The 27,049-nt window shown below is 42.1% G+C and overlaps 1 protein-coding gene across 1 annotated transcript; it reads right to left on the bottom strand.

The window, feature by feature from the left end:
* Window positions 1-296: 296 nt before the first annotated feature.
* ppa1a (inorganic pyrophosphatase 1a) lies at window positions 297-26,677 on the bottom strand. The gene is made up of 11 exons (XM_063221151.1): window positions 26,545-26,677; window positions 23,698-23,762; window positions 15,175-15,228; window positions 9,411-9,530; window positions 6,612-6,698; window positions 5,272-5,398; window positions 4,294-4,421; window positions 3,602-3,687; window positions 2,212-2,281; window positions 1,498-1,537; window positions 297-588 (listed from the first exon to the last, which is right to left on the bottom strand). The coding sequence occupies exons 1-11, from the start codon at window positions 26,603-26,605 to the stop codon at window positions 557-559; spliced, it is 870 nt and encodes a 289-aa protein (XP_063077221.1). The 5' UTR covers window positions 26,606-26,677; the 3' UTR covers window positions 297-556.
* Window positions 26,678-27,049: the final 372 nt, after the last annotated feature.

Here is a 27,049-nt window from a genome sequence, read left to right as displayed (position 1 = left end):
ACTACTTGCAATAATATAATTAATTTACAAGCTTTTTAGAATAAATAACTGTAATGTTTTTTTTGTTGTTGCTGTTTTTTTGCAGGCGCGCATCGCGCACTGGCATTCTCTCTCGGTGCCCTACTGTGCTAAAAAGCAATTCATCATTTTTGACTGATCACACAGCACCATTATAACACCAGATTTGTTCAAAAACCTCAAAATTATTCATTCACTAACTTGTAACTTGCTCTCTCTGTCTAAATCTTGAGTGTCAAAACAAAGCTGCTACAAAAAATAAACAAACACTGTTTATCCAATGTTTTTCCCCAATATTATTTTATTTTTTATGAGAGGGTAGACAGGCCAGACAAATGGATCAAATGCCTTTGACTTTCTCAGACTTTTGTTGCGCAATTGTCTGTGAAAAATGTATGTAGGTGTATGAATAGAGAGGAATTGTTACTATCAGAATCTAGTTGCAAACACTGTGACAGAAATAGCCTATCTAGAGATATGATGTTTTTGATGTGTTCCATTTCTTGTTGCATGTTGTGGCAGCACCTGGTCCTTCCGGTTAGGTCTTGTTGTAGTAGTACCATTTGTCAGCTGCAAAACAACATGAAGAAGGAGAAGAAGTTATCACACAGTATAACTCACTGTGGATTTCATGTTAGTGTGCCTTTTGAAAGTCTACTTCAGATGCGACATTCACCCACCCATCTATCTTCTGAGGATCAATAAACACAGGAGTTTTATTCTCATTATACCACTATAATGACACGTAATCATAATTAAAAAATCTTGAATCTTGAAAGTTGTTGCTCTTTCAGCCCACAATCATATCAGCAAAGACTCATACATCTGCTAGGCCTTTTCATTAAATGAACTCCATTTTGAGACTGCCTACAAAGTTTACACTTACATCTTTTTTCCTGGTAGGTGAACAATGTGTTTCGCTATCGTTGTTTTTCCCCCAGTAGAGTCTAGAGTGGTTTCACCAGTCATTCAAGTGTACCTGCGTTATCTAAAATGGAACAACTGAAGAGTTCAGATGCAAAACCCCCTAAGTGCCATTTTAGAAAATAATCTTAATTCATTTTTATTTATATACAAAGCTATAAAAATTGCATATTTTTTATTTTATTTATGTAATATAACTATTTAGGCTATATGTATTATCAAGTACATGAATGTAAACCAAACCAACAACGGGGTTCTCTAAAAATATAGAAGTGCAGGTCTTCAGAAATGGAGTTAGGGGATTTTGCATCTGAACTCTTCAACTGTAACCACTATGTAATATCATCTATCTGTGTTGTACTTACACATGTATGTACTTAGTTTGGCCACGTCTGTGGGCAGCGCTCACTTGGTTACATTGCAGGAGTGCAATAATAAAACTGAGCACTAGGTGGCAGGCAGAGTACAATCATCAGCTGTACAACTTCGTGTGAAACTTTTTTATACGGGGTGAAGTGCTGTGTGTGTGCGTGTGTGTGCACTTAATACATGTACCTGAGCTAGGAATGGGTTCTGCGTCACCAAGAGCACTTGTCTGAAACGGAAGAGAAAAACAACTCTTTAAAAAAGTCAGCAGGTCCATTTTTTTAAATGACTAATAAACATGAATGCTGAGAAACCGTTTTGCATAATTGCTGTCAGGCAGAAACCTTATATCTCCACTTTTCATTGTTTTTTACTTAATCATTTATAAATCACTATTTTCTGAATAAATAATCATTTCAAAATTAAAGTTGGTTACTAAATAATTTATCACACACATGTAGTCGTGGAGACTGCAGTAGATAAAATAATTTGAAAAATAGTGGCGATACAAGATTTGTGCTGGACAGCGACGATATGAAGTGAAATGTATTATTCAAAATTATTTTTCCTTGCTACTACATTGCTTCTTAGTTTTACCTTAAGTCAAATACTTACGATACAATTGAGGTTAGTTCTTTAGTATTCATTCAACAATATTATGAGCACATGTCGTCCCATTCAGTTACAGTGCTAAAGATTGACTCTTTCAGTGTTGAATTGACTCAAATTCAGTGTAAAAAAATTGAACACTAAATCAAATGGGAATTGGGCTGATACATTATGCGTCTACGCATGTTTGTTCAGAACAGTGTTGAATTAACATTTTAAAAATTATATGACGCCAAGAAATTGACAATAAATCTGACGTTTTTTTGGCTTCGAAATCTTCCATTTGATACCCACCGCATTCACAACTGCCTTTGCATCATCCGCAGAACAGCAGTACGCACTATCAGACACACAAGTGTTCATGCTGGAGAAACAAAAACAAACGGGAAGATGTACAGTAGTTAGGAAATAAATCCTAAACTCTAAACAGTTCAAGCTCTTATTACTGAAAGGCTTTTCACACTGTTGGGTTCTGTGTGACTATGTGTGTGTCTCATCAAAACAGCTAGATGTTAATATTAGTAATGGGAAATAAATAAATGAGTCTCTAATAAACAATAGTTTGTAAAAGGCAAAGCAGAGAGCTTGACAGGTGCGTATACAGATTTATACAGATGTTCATGTAACAAGTTGATGGGCAGAAAATGTACTTTTTTGAAAGGTGCTATTTATTAGCAATGTATAATTGATCCGATGAAAAGGACAAAATGCTCACCAACCCCCCACACACACACACACACACACACACACACACGCGCGCGCAAGCACACACAGAATGAGAAAACATCTATTAGACCTGTTAGAAAAGTAATAAAACTTTTCTTTTATATTTACCTTGGAGACACACTCGCCCACACAATCACACCTGCACGCTAACATGCACACACACACGCACGCACGCACGCACGCACGCACGCACGCACGCACGCACGCACGCACGCACGCACGCACGCACGCACACACACACACACACCTCTCACCCACTCCCACATGTGCGCAAGCACACACACAGAATCAGAAAAACATGTATTAGACCTATAAGAAAAGTAATACAACTTTCTTTGATATTTAACACACTCGCCTACACAATCACACCTGCACACTAAGTGTGAAGATGTGAGGTAAAAATAGAACATATTTGCCTGACCTCCATCTACAGCATTTTGATCTAGGCCTACTCTTTTGAAGTACTCCACACCAAATGGATGTTTTGGTACCATTAAAAATAGTGTACATTTTGCTTTATGATCAGTGTCACATTGTCAGAGTCAATTCTACTCAATATGGTGTCAACACCAACATCTCACTGTTGAGTTGCTATGACACTCATTACCAAAAGCTGTAGTTGACACTGGCTTTTGACTCCACTGGTGGAGTGAGTTGACTCCCCGCACTGTTGGAAATCCTCTATCTGGAGTTATATAGGTTTACTTTGCACTTTTGACACCCTATTTTTTACTGAGCAGAATTTGACGCTACCTACGGCCCTGATTCAGTCATGAACCTGTGTTGACTTTCCTCAAGACCTGACTTTGCATACACCATCATCACCATGGTAACAATAAAACCTGAGAATGAACTGAGCGCAGAGTGAGTGTGACACCCTAGTAGTTAACATTTGAAATGTGCGTCCTTGCCTGACATGTTTTTTTTTATTATTATTGTATGACTTGACTTGACTTACCAGTCTAGCTCGCCCTTGTCACTCTTTTTGGAGATCAGGGCTTTCCAAAAGTCATGTGTGTCTTTTACGGTTTTAATGGCAAAATCCTAAAGAAATAGAAGATAGATTTATTAATGGGTGGAGTGCATTTTTTAGAATCAAGCACAAAAAAACTGAACACGGAACATTAACAAACTCATTCAGTTCAACAATACACTCTAACATACTATATGGGAATTTAATGTATCATATGTGGTAAGGAACATTTTCCAATAACTCTGTGCCCAGCAACATACTGTAGTTATGACATGTTTAATGCCTTTATTACTGTGATGTCATACAACAAATGCTATCTCGGCACGTTGAATTGAAAAGCTATGATTTCAAATCAAGGTTGAATCAAGGATCCTTTACTCATCACATATACTGTAGCTGGATACACTTGCGTGAAATGGTGAAATTAATTGGCCAGTACAAAAAAGTGTGCATATGAAGGATGAGGTGATTAATAGAATAGACAAGTAAGATGTGTGTGTGTGTGTGTGTGTGTGTGTGTGTGTGTGTGTGTGTGTGTGTGTGTGTGTGTGTGTGTGTGTGTGTGCGTGTGCGTGTGCATGTGCGTGCGTGCATGCGTTTGTGTGTGTGTGTTATGATACAGTTGGTGTGCTGTACTTTATCTGCATGAAGTAATCAACTGAATATAGTAGACAAACCCTGTCTTTGAATTCTCCGTTGAAGGCAAACTGGTTTTCGGGTTTTCCGTCTGGAACTTTGTACATTTTGAACCAATCTAGCGTTGCCTCCAGGTACCCTGGCTTCAGTTTCCTTACGTCATCGATATCTACAGTACACACAACACAACACGCACGCACACATGCACAGGGACATAATTCATTAGTGGTGAACATTGAAACGTTTCAATTCTAATTGATTCAGTCCGATTCTATGATGCATTGCAATGCATTACATTTCTAGTGAGAGCACTTTTCATCAGTCATGAGCCAATAGGAGCAGTCAGATACCGAACAACATTTGATTGGCTGTTGTGTGTACCAGTCCATCAGTTTTCAGTGCTTTGAAGTGCTTTAATTTGATTTAAAGTTCATTTGTTCTGGATAAGCCCATGGAAGTACAGTAATGGAAACTTGAATAAATATGCTGCATATGGCATTTTCTGAATCGATTTTGGAATTGTCCATCGCATTGCGATGCATTGCCAAATCGATTATTGTTGACGCCACTGTAATTCATTGTTTCACACAGGTTTGCATGCACTCGTCACGCACACACACACACACACACACACACACACACACACACACACACACACACACACACACACACACACACACACACACACACACACACACACACACACACACACACACACACACACACACACACACACACACACACGAACACACACTCACACTCACACTCACACTCACACTCTCACACACACACACACACACACACACACACACACACACACACACACACACACACACACACACAGTATACAAGTATAAAAAATGCAGGAAAATTTGTAGACCCTTGATGAACACACACACACGCACACACACAGTATATAAGTATAAAAAATGCAGGAAAATTTGTAGACCCTTGATGAACACACACACACACACACACGCACGCACACACACGCACACACACAGTATACATCTCCATACCGTTAAAGCTGCTGGCTTCAGGGTCCTCCATGTTGATGACTATGACCTTCCAGTCCGTCTCCCCCTCGTCGATCAGGGCCAGCGTCCCCAGCACCTTCACCTTGATCACCTCGCCCCGAGAACACACCTGCCACACACAGAGGGGACATGATGTAGCAGGTACAACAGTGTGTGTGTGTGCGTGTGCGTGTGCGTGTGCGTGTGCGTGTGTGTGTGTGTGTGTGTGTGTGTGTGTGTGTGTGTGTGTGTGTGTGTGTGTGTGTGTGTGTGTGTGTGTGTGTGTGTGTGTGTGTGTGTGCATGCATGTATGTGTGTTTAGGGCCTGATGCCCAAAGGTTGCTGGTTCGGCTCCCAACCCACCAGGGGCAGCAATTAACCAGTGACTGAGGTACCCTGAGCATGGTACCGTCCCACCGCACTGCTCCCTTGGTGTGTGTGTGTGTGTGTGTGTGTGTGTGTGTGTGTGTGTGTGTGTGTGTGTGTGTGTGTGTGTGTGTGTGTGTGTGTGTGTGTGTGTGTGTGTGTGTGTGTGTGTGTGCGTGCGTGTGTGTGTGTGTGTGTGTGATTATTGTCAGTGTCTTGTATTTAGTTTCGTGTAACTACACATTGGAAATGGCTCAAACGTATGTTCATATTCATACGTTTCTATGTTTATACAGTGAGACCAAAGACAAATTTCAAGCTGACATGGCAAGAAAGTATTCTATTCTATTCTATTCTATTCTATTCTATTCTATTCTTTTCTATTCTATTACCTGTAGTGTACTGTCCATTCACTAATCTGTTCAGTGAATAGGCAATAGCCTTATTCTATATTCTAAATGTAGTTTGTGCAGTAACAGATAAAACACACACACACATGCGCGCACACGCGCACACACACACACACACACACACACACACACACACACACACACATACACACACACACACACACACACACACACACACACACACACACGCACGCACGCACGCACGCACACACACACACACACACACACACGTGCGAAGACTCACACACACGCACACACACACACACAGATATTTCAATGGTCTCTATTGTACTGTACAGTACAGCACCTTGTTGCCAATTTCGCAGATGTCAATGGGGTCACACACAAGGACACACACACAAACGCGCACACACACATACACACAAACGCGCACACACACATACACACAAAAGCGTGCGCATGCACACACACACACACACACACACACACACACACACACACACACACACACACACACACACACACACACACACACACACACACACACACACACACACACACACACACACTTCAATGGTTGGACTGTTGGACTGTAGTGTACTGTACCTTGTTGCCGATGTCGCAGATGTCAATGGGGTCATTGTCTCCACAGCAACCCGTGTCCTCATCCTTATGGTGTGGGTCCTCCCAAGTCTGGATTACAATTAAAAAGAAATAAAAAAATGAAATAATAATAATAATAATACATTTTATTTTCCTTTCCTTCATTTTCTCAAAATACCCAAGGTCACTTCACATTAAAAAGAGCAATAACAAAGCATTAATTCATTTACATCACTTCTAAAATAGGAAAATGATTAAAAGAAAAAGGCAAAGAAAAGTTTTGTAAACGCACCCCGGATCCCATTATCTCTACACACAGGGTAACCTTTTGAGCAATATGTCTTGGCAACCATACTATATAAGATGTTGTTTGGACAGTTTATCACAATAATACCTTTATCAAGAATGAGGTCCTATGGGAAATTTCGTTTATCTGTCTGTTATGCAATGTAGGCAAGACAAGGCAAGTTTATTATAGCGGATTTCATACACAGAAACAGTTCAATGTGCATCACAAAACATAAAAGTAAAGAAATAAAGAAAACAAGAAATAGAGAAAAACATATGGTACATCTGGATCTTTGAAAATCCCATTTAAATCCCAGCCAATAAAGTAAGGATAAAACTCACAGAGTGACAGAGAAACAGACGAACTGACAGACAGATGAACAGAAAGAGAAGAATCGTTGTGCTCTTGCCAGACCCTCCTGAATTTCCACTCAGCCTCATGACCGTACACAAGGGTCTGCAGGATATTCAGGTTCGCCCTGCTCCCCAAACAGCTGCTAGGAATTGATATGTACAGTATGTGGCTTCATGCCCGCCGACAGGGGGGGACAAACGGGTATGTTGTCCCGGGCCCAGGGAGATATGGGGCCCAGAATTGGGTCCCCAATACATTACATTACATTGTATGTATTAGGTGACGGGGCCCTTTCAGATTACTTTTTCCTGGGCCCAGAGAAAGCTGTCAGCGGCCCTGTGTGGCTTAGTGATGTTTCAGCAGTGGCATACATCAGCGCGGCACAACGACAACGAGTGCCACTGTTGTGTGGATATTACTTGTTTATTTGCTTTTAGTGAACTATCTAGCAAAGATTTTCATTGCAGCATATCATTGCAGCATATCATTGCTGCCAGTAGAGCTTTGCACAAAAAAGACTTGAAGTGTGCGGATTGTCTCCCTTTTTGTTCAGATAATTCTACTGAATCCTGCTCCGTCAAAACAGCGGTGACCATTCACTACTTCACTTATGGCAGCATATCAACCACCAATTACTAATTCATTTATGGGCATGAGATGCCACTATGCCACCTGACGTTGGAGTTCCAAAAAAACCCGTCTTTAAGCCATGTTGTATGTATGTGATGATACTCGTCCATAGTCTTCCACACAGGTCTCGAACTTGTGACCTCCCAATCAAGGCAACGGTCTGGCAAAGGGAGAACAGGTGCAAAACCTCCGTTTAGATGAGTGGCTAATGCTAGTCTATCATATCTGTATGAGGCTCGAGGATGGTTTATGCACATTTGACCATTCAAGCTCTGCTAGTTAGCATCTGTTGCATGCATACAATGATTTTAGATGTAGCCTAAATACAACCAAGTGTATCTTTTCTTCCATCCTCTTGTATCTGTCACTGAAACACATCTACAACACCATGTTGATTAACTCTACTTTCTTCGTTAAGCCTTTTACATAGCTACTCAAAGGATTTTTGCATTAATTATGCTGTTTATGTCACAGTGTGCTCATCTATAACTTTTTCATAATGTCTAAGAAAAGACTAGAACTTATTAACATTTGACATTGATTTCACTCACTAATTTATGTTATCGGTATCACAATTAGAGGACCCAAGATCTAGTTCCGGATCCGGCAGGATAATAGGGGTTTTCAGACTATCCGGATCCAGCAGGATCTTAAGCAGTGGATCCGGTATCCGGCAGTTACCTAAAAATCAGGATCTGGGGCATCTCTACTTTTTACGTAGCCTAGGCTTTTCAGTCAGTCTTTCACAACCCCAATCGCTGCATGGAGTGAAAGCCCTTTGGAAGCAGCCGTTGAAGGCAGTGTGGCAGTAAGCTAATGAGTCTTAAAAATAGTTTGCGCCAACGTAATAAAAAGGGCCCACGTGTGCGAGTAGGCTATGTGTTTCAACCCTTTCGTAGGACCCGGTATCCGGTTCCGGATCCGGCAGGATCTTAAGTTGTGGATCCGGTATCCGGCAGGATCCTAAAAATCAAGATCCGGTGCATCTCTAATCACAATGCAGTGATTCATTTCGACACTCTTCATGAAGCTTAATTAAGGACGAATTAGCCTTTGAGTGAGAGTTTGCTGGTAACACTGTCAGCATTGCTTTGGCGGTTATCAGCGATGAATCACAATTATAAATGGTTGACAACTTTAATGAATATCACTTTGCTTAACACATGCCTGAAATAATACTGGTAAAAACAGGTAAATATTTTATTCTTCAGACTAACTTGCAGGATAATGAGAATTATTGGTAAGTGTCACTGTGTGTGTGTGTGTGTGTGTGTGTGTGTGTGTGTGTGTGTGTGTGTGTGTGTGTGTGTGTGTGTGTGTGTGTGTGTGTGTGTGTGTGTGTGTGTGCTGGTGTGTACATGTATTTCAATGTAAGTGCATGAGCTTGTGTGTGTGTGTCTGTGTGTGTGTGTGTGTGTGTGTGTGTGTGTGTGTGTGTGTGTGTGTGTGTGTGTGTGTGTGTGTGTGTGTGTGTGTGTGTGTGTGTGTGTGTGTGTGTGTGTGTGTGTGTGTGTGTGTCCATACAGTACCTGCGGAATGGCCCCATAGTTCCAGATGTAGCCTTTGTGAGGGAAGACGTTGCACACGTACCGAAGTTCCCCTTTCTTCACGTCCTGCTTCAGGGGATTCAGCGGATCCTTGGTTGCAATCTAAAAAGGTTGACAAAATTACATTATATTATATTACAATACATTATATTATATTTGATCATATTATATTATATTATATTATATTATATTATATTATATTATATTATATGATATTATATGATATTATATTATATTATATTACTACATTACATTATATTGGATCTTTGGTTGCAATCTTAAAGGATTGATGACAATATCATTAGACACAGGGCTGGAATGGTAATCTGGCATACAGCACATGTTGCCCGTGGGCCGACAGTCATCAGTGGCCAATGTTGTTTATTCCCCCTACAATTTAGAGGGGAGGTCCCATTGGTCCAGCTTCAACACAGACAGTAGACAGAACCAATCAGGATATTGTACGAATGTGGTCAGTGTGTTTGTGGGGTACCAGTCCAAGCGAAAACTGCCCAGTCCATTCTTTTGGTCCCAGCCTATCCCTGAGTAGACACATTCTTGCGGTTACTTGCGTATATACTGAACAACTTTTGAGAATTCATGCAAAGCTGACAAAGCCTCACAGAGATGGGTAAAAATAAAAATGGAGATGTGTGTACGTATCATAGAAGATTACCAATGTTCAAAAGTAGGTGCCTGTCACAACCAGGCAAGCAAACTAGGCAATTGCCAAGAGCCCCCAGCTGAAAGTGGGGCCCTGGTAATGACAGTATGCACTATGTAGGGTTGCAGAGATTTATATGCGATGATATCAATCTGACACACCTGGCCTAATTTCTAAAATATTTTTCTTCAAGAGATATTTAGATATTATGCAACACAATTTTACACATTAATCACCAAATAGCCTAGGTGGCAAGTTGCTACTGGCAACTGGCCACTGGCAACTTAAGTGCTTCTCCAAAAGTCTAAAATAGCCAAAAAGCTGCAGTGTTCAGTGACCATCTGGCCAGTGTGGGCACAAATTAATTCTCGTACAGCAGTAAGCTCCATCTTGCACATTCGAGGCTCCACAGCAGTAAGCTCCATCTTGCTTTTCGCACATCTCAGCTGGCAGTCACATCGGAGATGATCTATAGGTCGCTAATAAGAAAAAATATAAAACTCCAGCACCAGGGCCGTCGTTAGGCCTATTTTAGGGGGGCTTTAGCCCCCCTTACATTAGTATTAGCCTCCCCTTTATTTATTTATTTTACATTTTTCCAAAGCAAATGCAGTAAAGCACTGAATACGAACCACAAAGAAGGCAAGTTAATCTGAATACAAGTTCCTGTTTTCTTATTTATTGTTTAATGCCACTTATATCCTACTGCACAGCAATAAAAGCAGGGTGCACAGCAATATGTTATGCGGGGGGGACGGGGACGGGGACATAATACTCATAACATAAAATAATAATATTCATCAGTTGAAACATTTTGAAATGTTTTGTTTAGCTTACATATTTACCTATAAGGAATGTTCATTAAAATGTGAATTTAAAAAAAATCCACTGTAACTAGTGTTTAAAAATCGGTATGGTGCTCTTAACCCATTGGCGCCTGAGCCCGTTTTTAGAAAAGGTCCCCAATGCCTGAGGTTTTTTTGAGATAAGAAAAATGGTTGGAAACTCCTATGAACAATTCAATATCTCAGCCTCTGGAACACATAGGGACATGGGACAAATTGCATTTAAAAGGTAAAATCCTCTGCTTTCGCGGGATTATGCTCATTCAGCATTAACACTAACACATATTCCTTAAAAAAAAATCATATCTCATAATCAAATGATTGAAAAAAGTTTAATGTGCTTTCAGGATAATGCTTGATGCTGCTATTTATTATAGGCTATTAGGCTACTAGGCTATTGCTACTGTTACAATAGCCGACTATAACTAAAGCATAATAATCATTATTATTATAATTATTCAGTCATTTCTGCCATAAATCGGGGGACATTTGTCTAATACAGCCACTTGCTCTCCCACAGGCGAGTATGGCCGTTTTATTCCTCCAAACGTTATGCAGAGACCGATGAGCAATTTCATCCTATTTTGAGACAGGGCTCCACTTTGAGCTGGATGTGTGGCCGCGCGTCTATAGCCTAATCCGCATGTCTACCGTTGTCTGCCTCACCAATAGGCTATCACCATATCCGAAAGTTCCTCAGTGAAAATATTCTGAAATAGGCCTAGGCCTATAGGCTATCTAAAGGACTTGCTTCCTCAGATATTGACACCTTCGCCAATTGCCCCGAGTGTCGGAGTGAACTTTTGGTAACGTCGGGGGCGAAATATAGCTGACAGTCCATTTGGAAACCACTCGCCTACCTCTTCATGCGGCCGCGGCAAAACACACTCCTGCTCTCTATCTAAAGGGTCTTCAATCATATTTCCTTTCCTCGATTAAAATCTCTTCATTACCTTTCAACTGAACATCACGTTCGCTGTAATGGCGTGTCTCGCGAACCACAGCCTTTTTTTTTTACCTGTGTGAAATGGCCCACGTCTGCAGAAGCGAGCATGGTTGATTTCATTTTACATTTTTGTCGAGGAATCAAACTTTTTTTTGCCACATGATCTTTAAAAAATCGAGAACACCCACCTCTTGTGTATTTGAACAAAATATTGTGCATTGCATCTCCCATGCGTCTGGAAAATATTGACAAATCAATAATGTTGCGTTTTGCAACAACCGGCGTCAGGGCCAATGTTGCGTAACGCAACAACCGGCGTCAATGGGTTAAAATAATTGTTCAAGAAGACGCTTTTGCACACCTCTGTAGGTGGACAGGTGCGCGTAGGATATTATCCCAGTGGGCTTGTCATTCAAGTGTAAAGAAATCCTGCTCAATGTCCATTCCACCAACAAACTTTAATACAACATGAAGAAGGTCTGATGACCGAAACAACGTATTAAAGTTTGTTGGTGGAATGGACAGTGTGCAGGATTTCTTAAAATAATGAATTCATAGACAAAACCTTAGCAGGTGTGCACGCGCATTTTCTTTCTTTAGGGCTAAGCCCCCCCTGTCTCTCAAACCTAGTGGCGGGCCTGTCCAGCACTCTAACCATTCTGCTTTTTCTTTATTCACCACAAAGGCCAAAGGCCAAAACGTGAATAAAGCAAAAGTGAAATCAGTGAAACAAAGGAGATACGCACTCCACTAAATGAAATTAACAATCCGGTGAAGCCAGAGCAGGACTGAATCATTAGTATAAAGGGAAAAGAATCTGGTGCCACACAGATATTTTCTTTTGTTTATTTTTTAAGACTAACATTTCGATATGTGTCTTCATCAGAGTCCTCAGACAGAAAATAGACATCCATGTGGCACCAGATTCTTTTCCCTCTCTACTTGTGAAATGGTCAGTGCTCAGGAGTTATACTGTATATATTTGTTGTTTCTTGGACAACTGGAGAGCAGAGATGCTGGAGGACATTCAGTACCATTCAGCAGGAGACAAGAGGTTGAGATATAGACAGACAGAGGAGAAGACATAGAAGTGGAAGGAGAGCATGGGCTGTATCGAGGCTGCACAGGGAACAAAAAAGGCATCTTTGCGTGGCTCTGTCTGCATTGTGGGCTGGTCTATAAGAAGAAGAAAAAAAACACCATATGCCCCCGATGACCATCGACTCACTGGGAAATGCCCTGTATGCAGGAATGGACTGGGACAAAAAATCAGACCGGGCATTTTCAGCCAAGACCGGTCCGCCAGGCATCGAGAGAGACAGTGAAGTCTGTGACAACATTTTCATCTACGTATATGTGGGTTCTACATTTTTGTTTTCTCCTGACTGCGTGAAACTAACTACGCACAACTCAACCTCTGATTGTTGAATATTTAAATCTGATTTGAGGAGGTCAACTGTATCAGCATGAGGACTGATAGCACTACATTGAGAGGAGGGCCATGTATGCCTAATGGCCAATCCAGCCGCGCCTGTATGCCAGATAACCAGTCCAACCCTGGGCAACAACATTGCGAAGCATCCACACAGTTGGTTTAAATAAAATATTTTCCAGGCTCCAACTTTTTTGCTGTCTCTGGTTATGTCTTACACAAGGTTCTTGCCATGCAATTAGTCCTGACACCCCCACTACACATGAGGATGAATGGATGAATGAACGCATGAATGAAAAAAGAGCCAATAAATACTTATAAATAATAAATACTTATAAATAATAAAAAGTTATGAACCCACTACCCCATATTTAACCTGGCCGCACCCAAGCTTATCTTTCACGCACAAGGCAGTATAAGTCATTCTGAATATTTTCATATGAATAGTTGCCTGCCCTGTAGGCTACAATTACTTTTTTATATAATTGAATGCTATGAATTCTCACGTGTGAATATAAATATTATAAACTATAATACATACAAAATGAGATATACAGCCCTCCGCCATGCACTCTTTGCTTACCATTGTGATTTTCAGACGACTCAGCAATCGTGGGTCTAATTAATAATGGGGATGAGAGGGAATACAGGGACCTGAACAAGAACTTTGTGGCATGGTGTCAACAGAATCACCTCCAGATAAATGCTGGGAAAACCAAAGAACTAGTTGTGGACTTCCGCCGGCGCAAAACACAATCCCCTCTCTTACCAGTAAACATCCAGGGTATTGATATAGACATTGTGGACACGTACAAATACCTTGGAGTTCACCTTAATAAAAAACTAGACTGGACTGACAACACCCAGGCTCTCTACAAGAAAGGCCAGAGTAGACTCCACCTGTTGCGGAGACTGAGGTCCTTTGGGGTTCAACAAACCCTACTGAGGGCCTTCTACGACTCTGTGGTCTCCTCTGTTGTGTTCTATGGGGTGGTGTGCTGGGCCAGCAGCATCACAGCAGCTGAGGCAAAGAAACTTCACAAACTGGTGAGGAAGGCTGGCTCTGTCCTGGGCTGCAGCCTTGACACTGTGGAAGTGGTGGGGGACAGGAGGATGACGACGAAAGTGTCAGCAATGCTAACACCATCCACCCCCTGCACGGAACAGCCCTGCTGAGCCCACTGAGCAGTAGACTCCTCCACCCAAACTGCAGAACAGAGAGGTACCGCAGGGCCTTTCTTCCCTCTGCAGTCAGACTATATAATAACACCTGTAAGTCCCTGCGGTAGCCATGACGATGGTGGTGATGGTGATGATGATGATGATGATGATGATGGTGGTGGTGGTAGTGATGGTCTTTTTTATCTTTTTAACTTACTTATTTATTATTGTTCTAGCCCCCTCTCCTCCTTTTTATGAAGCTGCTAATGCACTTTTTACAAATGCACTTTCACTTTTTACTAATGTACTTGTTGTTTTTAACAGAGACATTTCTATTTTCTTTAACATCTCTTTTTTTATCTATCCTACATATACTTTTTAACCTCCTGGTCCTGTGTTGTATGTATGCTGTCTACTGTCTTTGCACAATCTGTATGTTACTGCTGAAACAAATGAATTTCCCCCATGGCGGGATAATTAAAGGCATACTATAGAAAAACAGGCTATACAGTTCAAGCTGTGTGTCAATGCAACACATGATGTTACCTAGCAACCTAAAGATAGTGTACGGTAAAGACGTGATAACACAGGTAAGATATAGAACTCTTGCTGTATTCTCTGTGATGGAGAATTCAGACCTCAGACCAGAGATGATGGGAAGATGAGAACAAAGGGAATTCAATGCCCGAGGTCCTTACCTCCATTTTTGCGTTTGTCCATCTTGGAACCTCAATGACGGCGTGGAATATGTTCTGTATAAAGAGAGCAAAATGGAAAGGATGGATTTACACCATGTGCAATTACCAACCAATTTACATTCACATGCACATGCCTGAGGAAGACCCTGATGGATCGAAGTGCTGTTATTCTGAAATAAACCAGAGTGGCAGTGTGTTGTAGTAGTCTTTTTTCAAGTTAGTTCAAGTTGGGCTAGTTTTGCACATTATTAATAATACAGCTTTTTTTATTTAAGCGAGCCAACACTATAATTAACTAAGCAAACAAAAGAAACACAGAAGAGAACTAATAATAATTTGCTTGGGCAGTCGTGCAGGAATAACCCTATGACCCCTGCCTGATGCTGTGTTCTTATTCTGGCTGCAGCATGGGCTAATGAACAACATATACAGATGGTGTAACTTCAATCTGCTCATTACCGTGCCGTGCCGTGCCGCGGCAGCGCACCGTGATCATTACACCCTGTGGCCATTCGGAATGCGGGGGGCAATATGCTTTTGCAGAGCAGTGTCTGCCTGTGCGTGTGCGTCTGTCTGTGCTTCCGTGCTTGTCCATCCCCCAGTTTTAGTAGTAGTAGAAATACAGTCAGCAAATTGCATGTTTTATTTAGCATTGGGCATTTGATAGGGCATTTGATAATAACACAAGTGTGAGCCCTAAACAAGACCACCATGTGAATTTAAACTCAACTTTTTTTCTGTCTTGCATTCACCGTCTCCCAATCCGTCCCTAACTTATTTCGGCACTATTCAAGCCAGGAACGGGTATCCTCAGGATACAGAGTTTGCATACCTACTACAATTTGAACCGGTAAAGACAATTAAAACCGAGTCAATCAGACAGGAACACCATTGTAATTAAGTGTGTCCCGTGACACCAGCATGAGAGAGATCGAATTTTAAATTTGGCGACGACATTCTGTCTTCAAAACTGGCATCGGCCGCTTCCAATTTAGGATAGGCCTATTCAACCGTTTCCACAACCTCACTGATCACAGTTGCTTCATCTCTAATGCCAGGGCTAAGAATAACAAAAATAGCAAAACAGAGTAGGCTAATAAACCGTAATGGAGAGACTGAGGAGACATGAAATCAAGCGGCGGAGTTCGGACCATTTTGAGTGGACCGATGTCGCTTGCTTTGTGTAGCCCTATCAAGCAAGCCTGTCTGTCTCATTTGTGCGATGAGCACAAAAACACAAATTGAACCACTCGTATAGTGTGAGTCAAACAGACATGAACAACATTGTAGCCTAATGAAGTAGTGCCCCGTCATGTCAGCATGAGAGAGGTGATTTTACATTTGGCGACGACATTCCGTCTTTAAAACTGGCGCATGCCGCTTCCCCTATTGCAGGCTATTACCTGATCTACACTGTCGTTACCACAAAAAACAAGGTAGCACAACTTAATACTATCACTAGCCTATACTCATGAACGGCCATCCGGGTACTTTGCTCGTAAATGTGCGTTACGCCCCTTTATGGGTGAAAACAAACCGAATGTCTCATTGACTTACATGCTAAATCGGCTAGCCTAAATGAACACATTCCATGCTTCAGCCACGGCTGTTTGGCTATATTATTTGAACAGCCGGCAACACAACACGTTTTCCGCATGTTGCGCGTGAACAACGATAGTCTACAGGTCCGTATCTTACGTTTATTAAACCCCAACATCACCAATTGACTTGCATGGGTTGTTTTCCCCCACAAATGGGCGTAACGCACATGGAAAACGTCACGCCGTTCATGAGTATACTCATGAACGGCGTGACGTGTTCCATGTGCGTTACATTCACATTTACGAGCAAAGTACCCGGATGGCCGTTCATGAGTATAGGCTAGTGATAGTATTAAGTTGTGCTACCTTGTTTTTTGTGGTAACGACAGTGTAGATCAGGTAATAGCCTGCAATAGGGGAAGCGGCATGCGCCAGTTTTAAAGACGGAATGTCGTCGCCAAATGTAAAATCACCTCTCTCATGCTGACATGACGGGGCACTACTTCATTAGGCTACAATGTTGTTCATGTCTGTTTGACTCACACTATACGAGTGGTTCAATTTGTGTTTTGTTGCCGGCTGTTCAAACGTGTTATGTTGCCGGCTGTTCAAATAATATAGCCAAACAGCCGTGGCTGAAGCATGGAATGTGTTCATTTAGGCTAGCCGATTTAGCATGTAAGTCAATGAGACATTCGGTTTGTTTTCACCCATAAAGGGACGTAACGCAAATTTAAGAGCAAAGTACCCGGATGGTCGTTCATGAGTATATATCTGGTGGCCTAAATAGCCTATGTAGGTTGAAGACGGGGGTATTATTGGTGCACTGTTTTTTTTTTGCGAAGCAGAGTAATCTGCTTCAGTGTAGCTCATTGTACGTTGATCCCTCCCTCAGTTTAGGCTACAAGTGGAAAGAGTCAGCCAATTGCGCGTTGCACGTAACATTGGGTATTTGATAATAACACAAGCGTGATCCCTAAACAAGACCGCCAGTCGACGGTGTTTTGTTTTCATTATTCTGTCCTGCATTCACCGTCTCAATTCCGCTCCTAACTTATAGGCTAAGTGATGTATGTTAATTATTTCTGCACTACCTATTCAAGTCAGGAACGGATATCCTCAGGATAGCCTACGGACTAATAGGTTGAAGACGTTTTTTTTGTATTGGTGCTTGTGGACATTTCATCCTTTCAATGCGCTGTTGTGCGCGATCGACGGGATTCCGGTTAACTGGGGATGTGATGCACACATGACAAGACATCTGTTAGCCTACACCAGGTGTGGCCAATCATCTGTGATTAGGACTGCAAATTCAGTTGTTTCGGTGGAGATGCGAACCAACAGTATGACTGGGGAACTATGACTCCTTCGGAGGCTGGATAACCTGTCGCGCCACGACATGTCACAAAAGGCTGTGCAGTCCCGTGCACTGCACTGCACTGCACTGCTGTAACCCACCCCCTCCCCCACAGACAAACATTCATGTTCTGAAAAGTTCAACACGTTCTGAAAATTTTAGCCGCTTTGCATTAAGTTTTCGAGCAGACACTTGTCCACGGTGACGCAACATCGAAAGAGAAACGCAGAGACTGTTCACAAATAACTGAATAAAGATTTCATTAAAAAAAACACAGCATTTCTATGAAAATGTGCTGGGTGACCACACTGCCTATGCCTATCCAGATGCACGTATAGCAACAATGAGAAAGAGAGGGAGAGACGGAGAGAGAGAGCGATTAGCGCGTATCTGTGTGTGTGTAGTGTGTGTGTGTGTGTCTGTGTCAGGGAACATTTGAAGTGAAAAAACCATCCTCCCCCACTTCAGCATCAGATGTTGGTGGTCTACAAGTCAATCCTTGTTTACCCGACTATCTTGTAGCCCAGTCATGAAGTTCATAAAGCCATCGGTAGCCTATAGGCCAAGATATCCAAAATCCCTCCGCAAATTTCTGCATTGCCTGAGTTCATAGGCTAAAACAACTTTATTTAGGCCTGACTTATTTAGCTTACTTTATTAGCCTTATTTAGGCCTATTGTCGTATTTAGGCTTTAACGTGGGCATATTTTACAAAATATCGAAAGAAGGAAAAGACACGACAGACAAGTTGAGGCTTACTGATCGTAGCCTATTACAGCAAATCGAACATGCGCTTTGAACACACTAGCCTGAGGGCAAACATCTTCTTGGCACTATTGAGATAACCAGGCCATGCCAGGAATTCAACTACCTGGGCACACACTAAAATACTGACAGACTACAATTGCTTGGATCTTCAGTGGGTTTCGTGGGTCCGGGGGGATGGGTGGTGATGGCACGCTTGATGTATTTTTCCCCACCCCATGCATGCACGCGGACACACAGGGTCGGGACATTCACCCAATGAATGACTGAGTGCGGCTAAATATGCCTGTTGCATATCGTAGCCTAATTATTCACACATCACGTCAAGTCACAAATTAGTAGCCTAGTCTCTTGCAGTTGACCTATGCCAAATTAACGTCCTCCCTGTAAGGCTGCACTAATTCAAACAGGTAGAGGAGTCGGCTTAGCCTATAGCCAAACTGTATAAAATGTAGCCTATTTTTTTGTAATTTCCAATTATCTAGGCTGTGTTTACGATAATGATTTGTTGCGCTACGACGGTGCTCAAGACAAGTTGGAACATAGTCATCTCAAGTGCTCCCATTAAAAAACGGCTGGGGTGTCACACCGGGAAGACCGCAGTCTTCTCTTTGCTGCCTAAATTGTAACAGTTTAAATGCCTCATCTCCAAGCAGCACAATCGAAACTATTGGCTATCTAGCTTGTGAGTTTGGCTGGTAGGCCTATTCAACAAGACGAGTCAATTGGAATTAGGTCTTGCGAAGAGTGGAAAGAGTTTCGTTACAGGCTACGTCGCGTGTGTGTGTGGGCGAGAGAGGGAGAGAGAGAATTTTATTTTATTTTATTTGTTTTATTTTGATCCTGCTTTAAGTCAATGTGCGAGAGGGACGGACGAAACGGGTGCTTCATTCGTCCCGACAGTGTCTACTGACACTTAAATCCCTTTTGCCTGTAAACCTGACAACTTTGACTTTTCATACTTTCGGATATGTTAAAGTTTTCGAGTAAATCGCAGTGTTTCATTCGTCCCGTGTTTCATTAGCCTAGTCCCTGCTCTCCCCTAGGCTACTGCCTAAACTGTAACAGTTTAAATGCGTCCTCTCCAAACAGTGTGTGTGTGTGTGTGTGTGTGTGTGTGTGTGTGTGTGTGTGTGTGTGTGTGTGTGTGTGTGTGTGTGTGTGTGTGTGTGTGTGTGTGCGAGAGAGGGAGAGAGAGAGAGAGCGAGGGAGAGAGGCGCTTAATTCCCCGCAGAAAGAGCAAGGCGATGTCTCCAAATATTAGACAAATGCAGCTTATTTTAGTTAAGTAGACATCAGGGAAGTATTTTGCTTAATAGCAACGCCGACCTGATTGGTTCATATTGCTCTGAATAGCCACAGAAGGCTAGGCTATATTTTAATGGGTTTACGCGCGCGAGGTCATTTAACTGTGGTCACAGTCGCCAGGTGCTATGAGAGGAAAACTATAGCACGTTGGCAAACATTAAAGTCAGTTTAAGCCATGCATATGATGAACCAGTTTTCTTGTTTGAAAAAACACACTTCCCGGTGCGCAGGGTGCATGCATTTCTGACTGACCCAGATGAAATCGCATGAGGAACTCCATGATTATGAGATGACATTGCATATATGTCCCAGCATATATTTCCCCTCTCTCTCTCTCTCCAAACCCAGTTGTACTTGGACTCACTTTTAACACCGCTGGCCTACCCAGGTGAATCGCAGCACACATTGTTTGCAGTGAGCCGTGCCGTGTGCGAGTGCTGTGTAACTTCACCCCTAATGTTTAACCAAGACTAGCGAGTGCAGTGTTGTAAATCACGTGGAATAAGTGCAGCGATTACCTGCGTAGCCTACTTAATTATGGAAGTGAGTGTCATTTGGACTGCCTATGGAATCAAGCCTACTGTCACCAAGCTCTTCCTGTCTCCCCAGCCTCGCAATGGATGGACACCTGGCCACCGCTCCTCCGCCTCCTTTCGGAACTGATGACTGTGGGGGGGATCTCCAAGGGAATGGACATGGGACTGGGTTTGGGATTTCGGACTTGTATAGATTTGGGGTGCCCCGAGACTCTTTTAAATTTCTGTTAGTTGATAAATATTATTTTAAAACTCAATATTTGTGTCTTGGCGTATTTGTGGTGTACAGTAGCCTATACTCTCCAGGGTATTTGGTAACAAGGAGAGGTGTCGCTGGAAAAATGCGCACTTTCTCACCTGCGACACATAACCCGACAGTTAGTTACACTTAATTTGAGCACGAAAACAGCAATATCAGTCGCTTGCTAATTTTTGCCAATGTGACAACATTAAATTCATTAGGGAAGTGTAGGTTAGGTTATCGCCCCAGCTGTTGGCGATGTGAGATAAATAGCCAACGCTTACACGCTCAAACGAAGCGCTGTTAGGTTACTGCGGTGAGGTGTAGGCCTATTGCACTCTCAGTAATTTTTACCAAACGAAAAAAGTATCCACATCCAGAAAACAAATCTGAAGTTGCAATATTAGACTGCGATGCGAGAATCGGTATGGCTTCTGGCTAGGCCTACACTCAATTTACATTTTGTCAGAGCTTGCACATTAATGGCAATTCATCCGATCATCATTTTTTAAAAAAAGTCTTGAGGTCTTGAGCTTTGTCATCACCCTGGGTCATTTGTTACTACTTCTGGGAAAAGGAATAGCACAACATCTTACACCTGCAAATAATGAAAACTTAATGAAGTTGAAAGACGCTTTACACACAACTTGCGTTTCAGACAAGGGCATCCAGGGACATATAGACACAAAAAGCATATTTTTGATGTAGTACGTGCACAGGAAATGGTCGGGATGTCACCATTAGTAGGCCTACCAACACCAAACAGAAAACAGAGTGAAATGGAGGTTGTACCCAAGAGGAGCAAGGGGCTTACATCAAGTAAGTTATTACTGCAGTGGTTCTCAAATTTTTTCCCATCATTCCCCCCTTCGAAGAGTCTGGATGCTCCAAGCCCCCCCTCATGCAACAGCAGTACTCACGCAGACTGATTTTACGATCGCTGTGCAGAATCAATGGAAAGGTGACTGATGAGATAAAAAAGAGGGATGTGTGTTCATTGCATATGCTATTGAAATGTATGACAATTTATAATATAATGTTGGTGAGGGCTTAACATATATTGCTTATTGGAGAGACAGGAAATAATTTCCCTGGGGGATGCCTCCGCGCCCCCCCTGGGGGGCTTGCGCCCCATTTCGAGAAACTCTGCATTACTGTGTTTTTAAAGAAAACAGAAGGGAGGGGGGTGTTGTACTGGATGGGAGAGAGAAGGCTTGACATGGTTGTAGAGAGATCGGGTAGGGTTGGAAAAGGACCCCGGGCTGAAATCAGACTTGGGTGCCACTGGGAAATGTTGGCACATCATAACTAGCCTGATTATCACTGACTTTCAAATCTCTTCGACACGGTCTGACCAAGAGCATAACGATTTACATTTCCCAAAAGTCATGGTTGACCGTCTCCCTTGGTTTGCTACTGGTTGTTTGCTTTCTGACAAAGTGGGAGGAGTTCCCGATTTTTCGGGAGATCAGAAACTATATTTACATTAGTCTTGGCCTGACTAAGACTTGGCCAAAGGTGTTGCGTCACCAGGAGGGCATGGCCTGGCTACATCATAACTGCACATTACACCACATCACCCTCATAGCTAGGGATATCTTTATGGGAGTTTTTATTTGAAAGTTTAATCTTACACACACTAAACACACACTGTTAATCAACACTAGTTTATACTCTAACAACAAAGTGTTTGCTTCCATTAATCTTCTTTATACACTATACCAATTTTCAGCACTTTTACCATTCTCTATGTTTGCTCTATATTAAAAAGTCTCCACCTCATCTTGTTTAACTGTGAATGAATGTTTCCCATGACTGTTTGGCTTTATAATTTAAACCCAGTCGCGAATTAAGAAGGAGCTTTAAGGGGCAGTGTGCATTGACCTACCACCATGGCCAAGGCAGTGTTGTTTCCTACATTTTATATGAGAGTCTTCTCTCCCAAGAAAACGTCCTCTTTTAATAATGAGATAATAAGTCTAGTTCAAGATCTTGGGTCAGGGTGAGCCAATCGGGAAAAAAAGAGAAAAGGAGTAGCATATTAGATCAGGACAAACTGCATTGAAAGAGCAGAAAAGAATGGGATTTACGTAGCCTATGTAGCCTATATATACTGCATATTGTGTCCCGTTCTGTCTTTGTTTTTAATAGGATTTCTTTCAATACAGCTTTTCCTGATTTGCATTCAGCTCTTACCGGCATTACTTATTTTTGGATTTACACACCGAGTAAAATGCACCAAAAGTCAAAGGCACAGACGCCACTATTGTCAGTGTGAGCCATTTATGTTCTGTTCCCAACAGTTGAGGCCTATATGAAACACCTTCTCTCGTCTGTGTCACCCATGAATGAAGGGATTGCTGCCAGGTCAGCGCAGAGTAATTAATTGCCAATGTAAAGAAAAACACTACGTCTTTCATGTTGCATGCATGTACAGAGTGAAAAATATGCTTAACTTATATAACTCCTTAAAGAGTATTTCAGGAGAGTCAAATTGCTCAAATAGTGGAGTCAGAAGTCGGTGTGAAATAGACGGCCAGCATAATTTCAAGTCTACACAGCAACACGATTACCCTATTACCCAATATTTTTTTCACAGGATTGATATTTTGAGTAGAATTAACTTTGATATCATATTTCGCTTAGTAGCTTGAATCTGTACACTGTGGATTTTGTGGTGTTAGTTAAACACATACAGAGTCTGATCAGCACTGTGAAATTCAACTCTCTGGGTGGAATTAACATTTGCTGTGTACTGAGAAAGTCTGCACATACCTGCGATTCATCGGCATAGATGGGGATGTCATGGAATGGTGAGATATACTTCCCCTCTGAGTTTTCTGGAAAGTGATGGAGGAGAGGAGAATGGGATTACAAATAGGGTGTGTGTGTGTGGGGAGGGGGGGGGTGTATTACAACTATTCGGCTCATTGAAACTGTGTTACCTATTGCCAAATTTTCAGGAATATATATTAAATAATCAGCCAATATTAGTATGACCAAACTACAGTAAGTTTTGCAGCTAAAAATGTCTATTTCTGGAAATTCAAAATGGCGGGCATGGAGAAGAAGATCCACCTTTTCATGCATGAAAAGTGCCATTTTCCAAGTCGTAATGATACTTAGAATTTGATGGTGGTGGTAAGTAAGACAAAAGTAACATTTTTGAATGGGCAGCATGAGTTCTGAAAAAAAAAAACTGCTAAAATGTTACACAGTGCACCTTCAAACTTCAAGGGTGCCAATAATAGGCAGGGCTGTATTTAACATAACAAATGCTTTATCCAAAGCAATAAGGGGAGATAAGTTCAGACTCTGCAAGCAACAGTTAAGCCAAGATCCAAAGAGTGAGCAAAAATACAGTACACAAAATGAGCAAAGGCATACAGTTAAACTGGAGGTTAAAAGAGGCTAAGGGTGCATCCCAATATGTGACCTTGCCTCCTCCACTTGCCTCCTCCACTCGCTTCTCGTCATGATGACATCACTGACAACAGCATTATATTTCAATATCTTGCAAAGGCTCAATTGTAGAGTCTTTTTCTCGATTGGGATGGTCCCTCAAAAGTTGTTGTGGCTAGGCTGACAGCTGGGAAACTTTATCGTTTTCTCCACGGAGGAGGGGCCAGGAGGCGGGGCGAGGAGACAAGCACAAGTGGAGGAGGCAAGGACACATATTGGGATGCACCCTAAGTATGGGGCACCTAAGTCACGCCCTTTACTTCCTGGTTCATGGGGCAGGGGGTGTCAAAAAATAATTACTGGGCTTGAAAATGAGTGTTTTTTTGACACCAATCCAAACCTTGGACCTCCACCTATGCACCACAAATCCAAAAATCACTCATTTTCAAGCCCAGTAATCATTTTTTGACTCCCTCTGCCCCATGAACCAGGAAGTAGAGGGCGTGACTTAGGTGCCCCATTGAGAATCCTAAATGAATATGCGGTATACAACAAGTAACACAGTATTTAAAGACTGTCTACTCTTCTGTGCCTTAATCACTGGTTCTGTCTCTATTAACCTTTCTGCTTATGAATGTACATACTATATACAGCTTCAAACACACATTGAAGTGTTTTATGTACATGTAAGTATCATCTGTGAATACATGCATTGGCCCAAGGGACCATGGATGCAACCTCTTTTAAAACCCTCAAGCATTGTAAATAAACCTGAACATGCTTCTATGAAGTCCCAGGCCAGCAATATCAATAATGGATGATGGATGTTTTTTTTCTACTCTATCCCCATTTCTTCAGGGATCCTATCTTCGAAGTCAATATATAGTCGTCTTTTAAAAGAAGTCCACTTTACAACTGAACTACATTGACTCCACAAATGATGCAAACAGAAGGAGAACGGGGCATAACTGTGTGTGCAACATGTCGGCCGATTATGTAACCAAAACAAACACACTGTAGCTATGAGCCTGTTCTATTAAGCTCCTGCACTTCCTCAGCAATCACCAACAACCCCCCAGTAACGAACAATCACCAACAACCAAAAACCCCTCTATGGCAGTTGTTGGCACCTAGTAAGTTAAGGGGCAGTCTTTAGAATGTTTGACAAACCACCTGCCAAGACAATTCAACTGTCAACGGTAGAATATGCCTAATGAAGTGGGATATGTCGATCCTCATTCGTCCAGGTCATATTGGTCACAGCAGCTACATTTTAACAGCAACTTGACTTGGTTCTGAATTTGAAGTCATTTCATCTTTCATGCAAAAGGTTTTTCATGTGCATGTACATGTGTCATCATGTTGTATTGTGTACCTGTAGGCCTACTGTACGTTAACCACACCATATCCCTAACCCTAAGGGCAGTGCAAGTGGATGCTGCTACGTCCTTTGTTATGTCTAATTAATCCTGGGTTTCATTCTTAAATCTACCTGTCCAGGTACATGATTCAAGATTCAAGAGTTTATTGTCATAGTCAAAAAGGCAATGGAACCTATCTTCATCATCATGTTATATTGTGTACTTTACTGTAGTGTACTGTAGCCTACTGTACACCCAAACCATAACCCTACACTAAACAGGTAGGGCCTAACTAAGACAGTGCAAATGCATTATGGGCTACGGGTGCATAATGGTGCTAAGAGTCCATAATGGTGCCACGTCCTACGCTACGAGTCCATAATGGTGTTCCTGTGTCTCTACATAATTAATCTAGTAGGAACCACAAAATAAAAACTGTAACCTAAAATAGGCCATGCACACCAAGTTGCTGGTGTGTGTTGATGTCTTTTGGAGTCTTTGGTTGTTTTGGTGGTTTCTACTGCATTGGTGAAATATGTAGCCTACACGTCTGTGGACAGCACATGTCCTCAAATTGCCCTTTGTGATGGCATTAACCTTTGCATGCAACAAAAGTATGCAAGTAATCTAATGGATAGTCAATCAGTTTTGTGGACGGTACTGACTGGAATTTAGTTACCAGAGATAGGCCTACATAAAAATGTAATGTAGTCACATTCCAGGCCAAACTCCGGTCGGTTTTGTAGGGAAGTCATAAACAGTACGGTAGCCTATATAAGACAAAAAAAAACAGAAATAGCCTGCAAACGTCAAAATTGTTGATGCCCACTCAGTAAGAGGGACATAAGACATTACTCACTGAAAAAGACCCGATGGTCCGGCGCGTTTGGCCTCCCCCTCTCCTCAACGCTGAAACTCATGGCGATCTGAGTGCAGGCCGATATTCTTAGTCCCCTCCACCGGCAGATTTAGTGCTCTAAGCCCCACTGCTACTAGGCGACCTAGGCTCCTGTCCCGTCACTAAGTAGCCCACGGCAGGCGAGGTGGAGGAGAGCAGAGGACGCTGGGAGATTCTAAAGGGGCCGGACTTGTTGTTGTTGTGGCACCCACTGGGCTTGGCTGTGACCACCAATGATCAGGATGGAAGTGGCCTGTGTGTGTGTGTGTGTGTGTGTGTGTGTGTGTGTGTGTGTGTGTGTGTGTGTGTGTGTGTGTGTGTGTGTGTGTGTGTGTGTGTGTGTGTGTGTGTGTGTACGTGCGCGCATGTGTGCGTGTGAGCTGCACATCTGTATGAAATGATCTATATAAATAAAATTGCCTTGCCTTGCCTTGCCGAGTGGGAAAGTACTTAGGGTAGAATGCCC

Source organism: Engraulis encrasicolus, chromosome 17 (assembly GCF_034702125.1).
Source record: "Engraulis encrasicolus isolate BLACKSEA-1 chromosome 17, IST_EnEncr_1.0, whole genome shotgun sequence".
Taxonomy (NCBI): domain Eukaryota; kingdom Metazoa; phylum Chordata; class Actinopteri; order Clupeiformes; family Engraulidae; genus Engraulis; species Engraulis encrasicolus.
Note: the sequence above shows the minus strand (reverse complement) of the source record. Positions and strands in the feature narration are given on the sequence as shown.

Bases quoted from the DNA above. Each gene is read 5' to 3' on its own strand.
- ppa1a (XM_063221151.1), bottom strand. From the start codon at position 26,605: ATGAGTTTCAGCGTTGAGGAGAGGGGGAGGCCAAACGCGCCGGACCAT. The intron at 4,422-5,271 runs GTATGGAGATGT...TGTGTACTGTAG, and splicing joins TGAAGCCAGCAGCTTTAACG to ATATCGATGACGTAAGGAAA. The intron at 1,538-2,211 runs GTGGGTATCAAA...CTTCCGTTTCAG, and splicing joins CAAAGGCAGTTGTGAATGCG to ACAAGTGCTCTTGGTGACGC.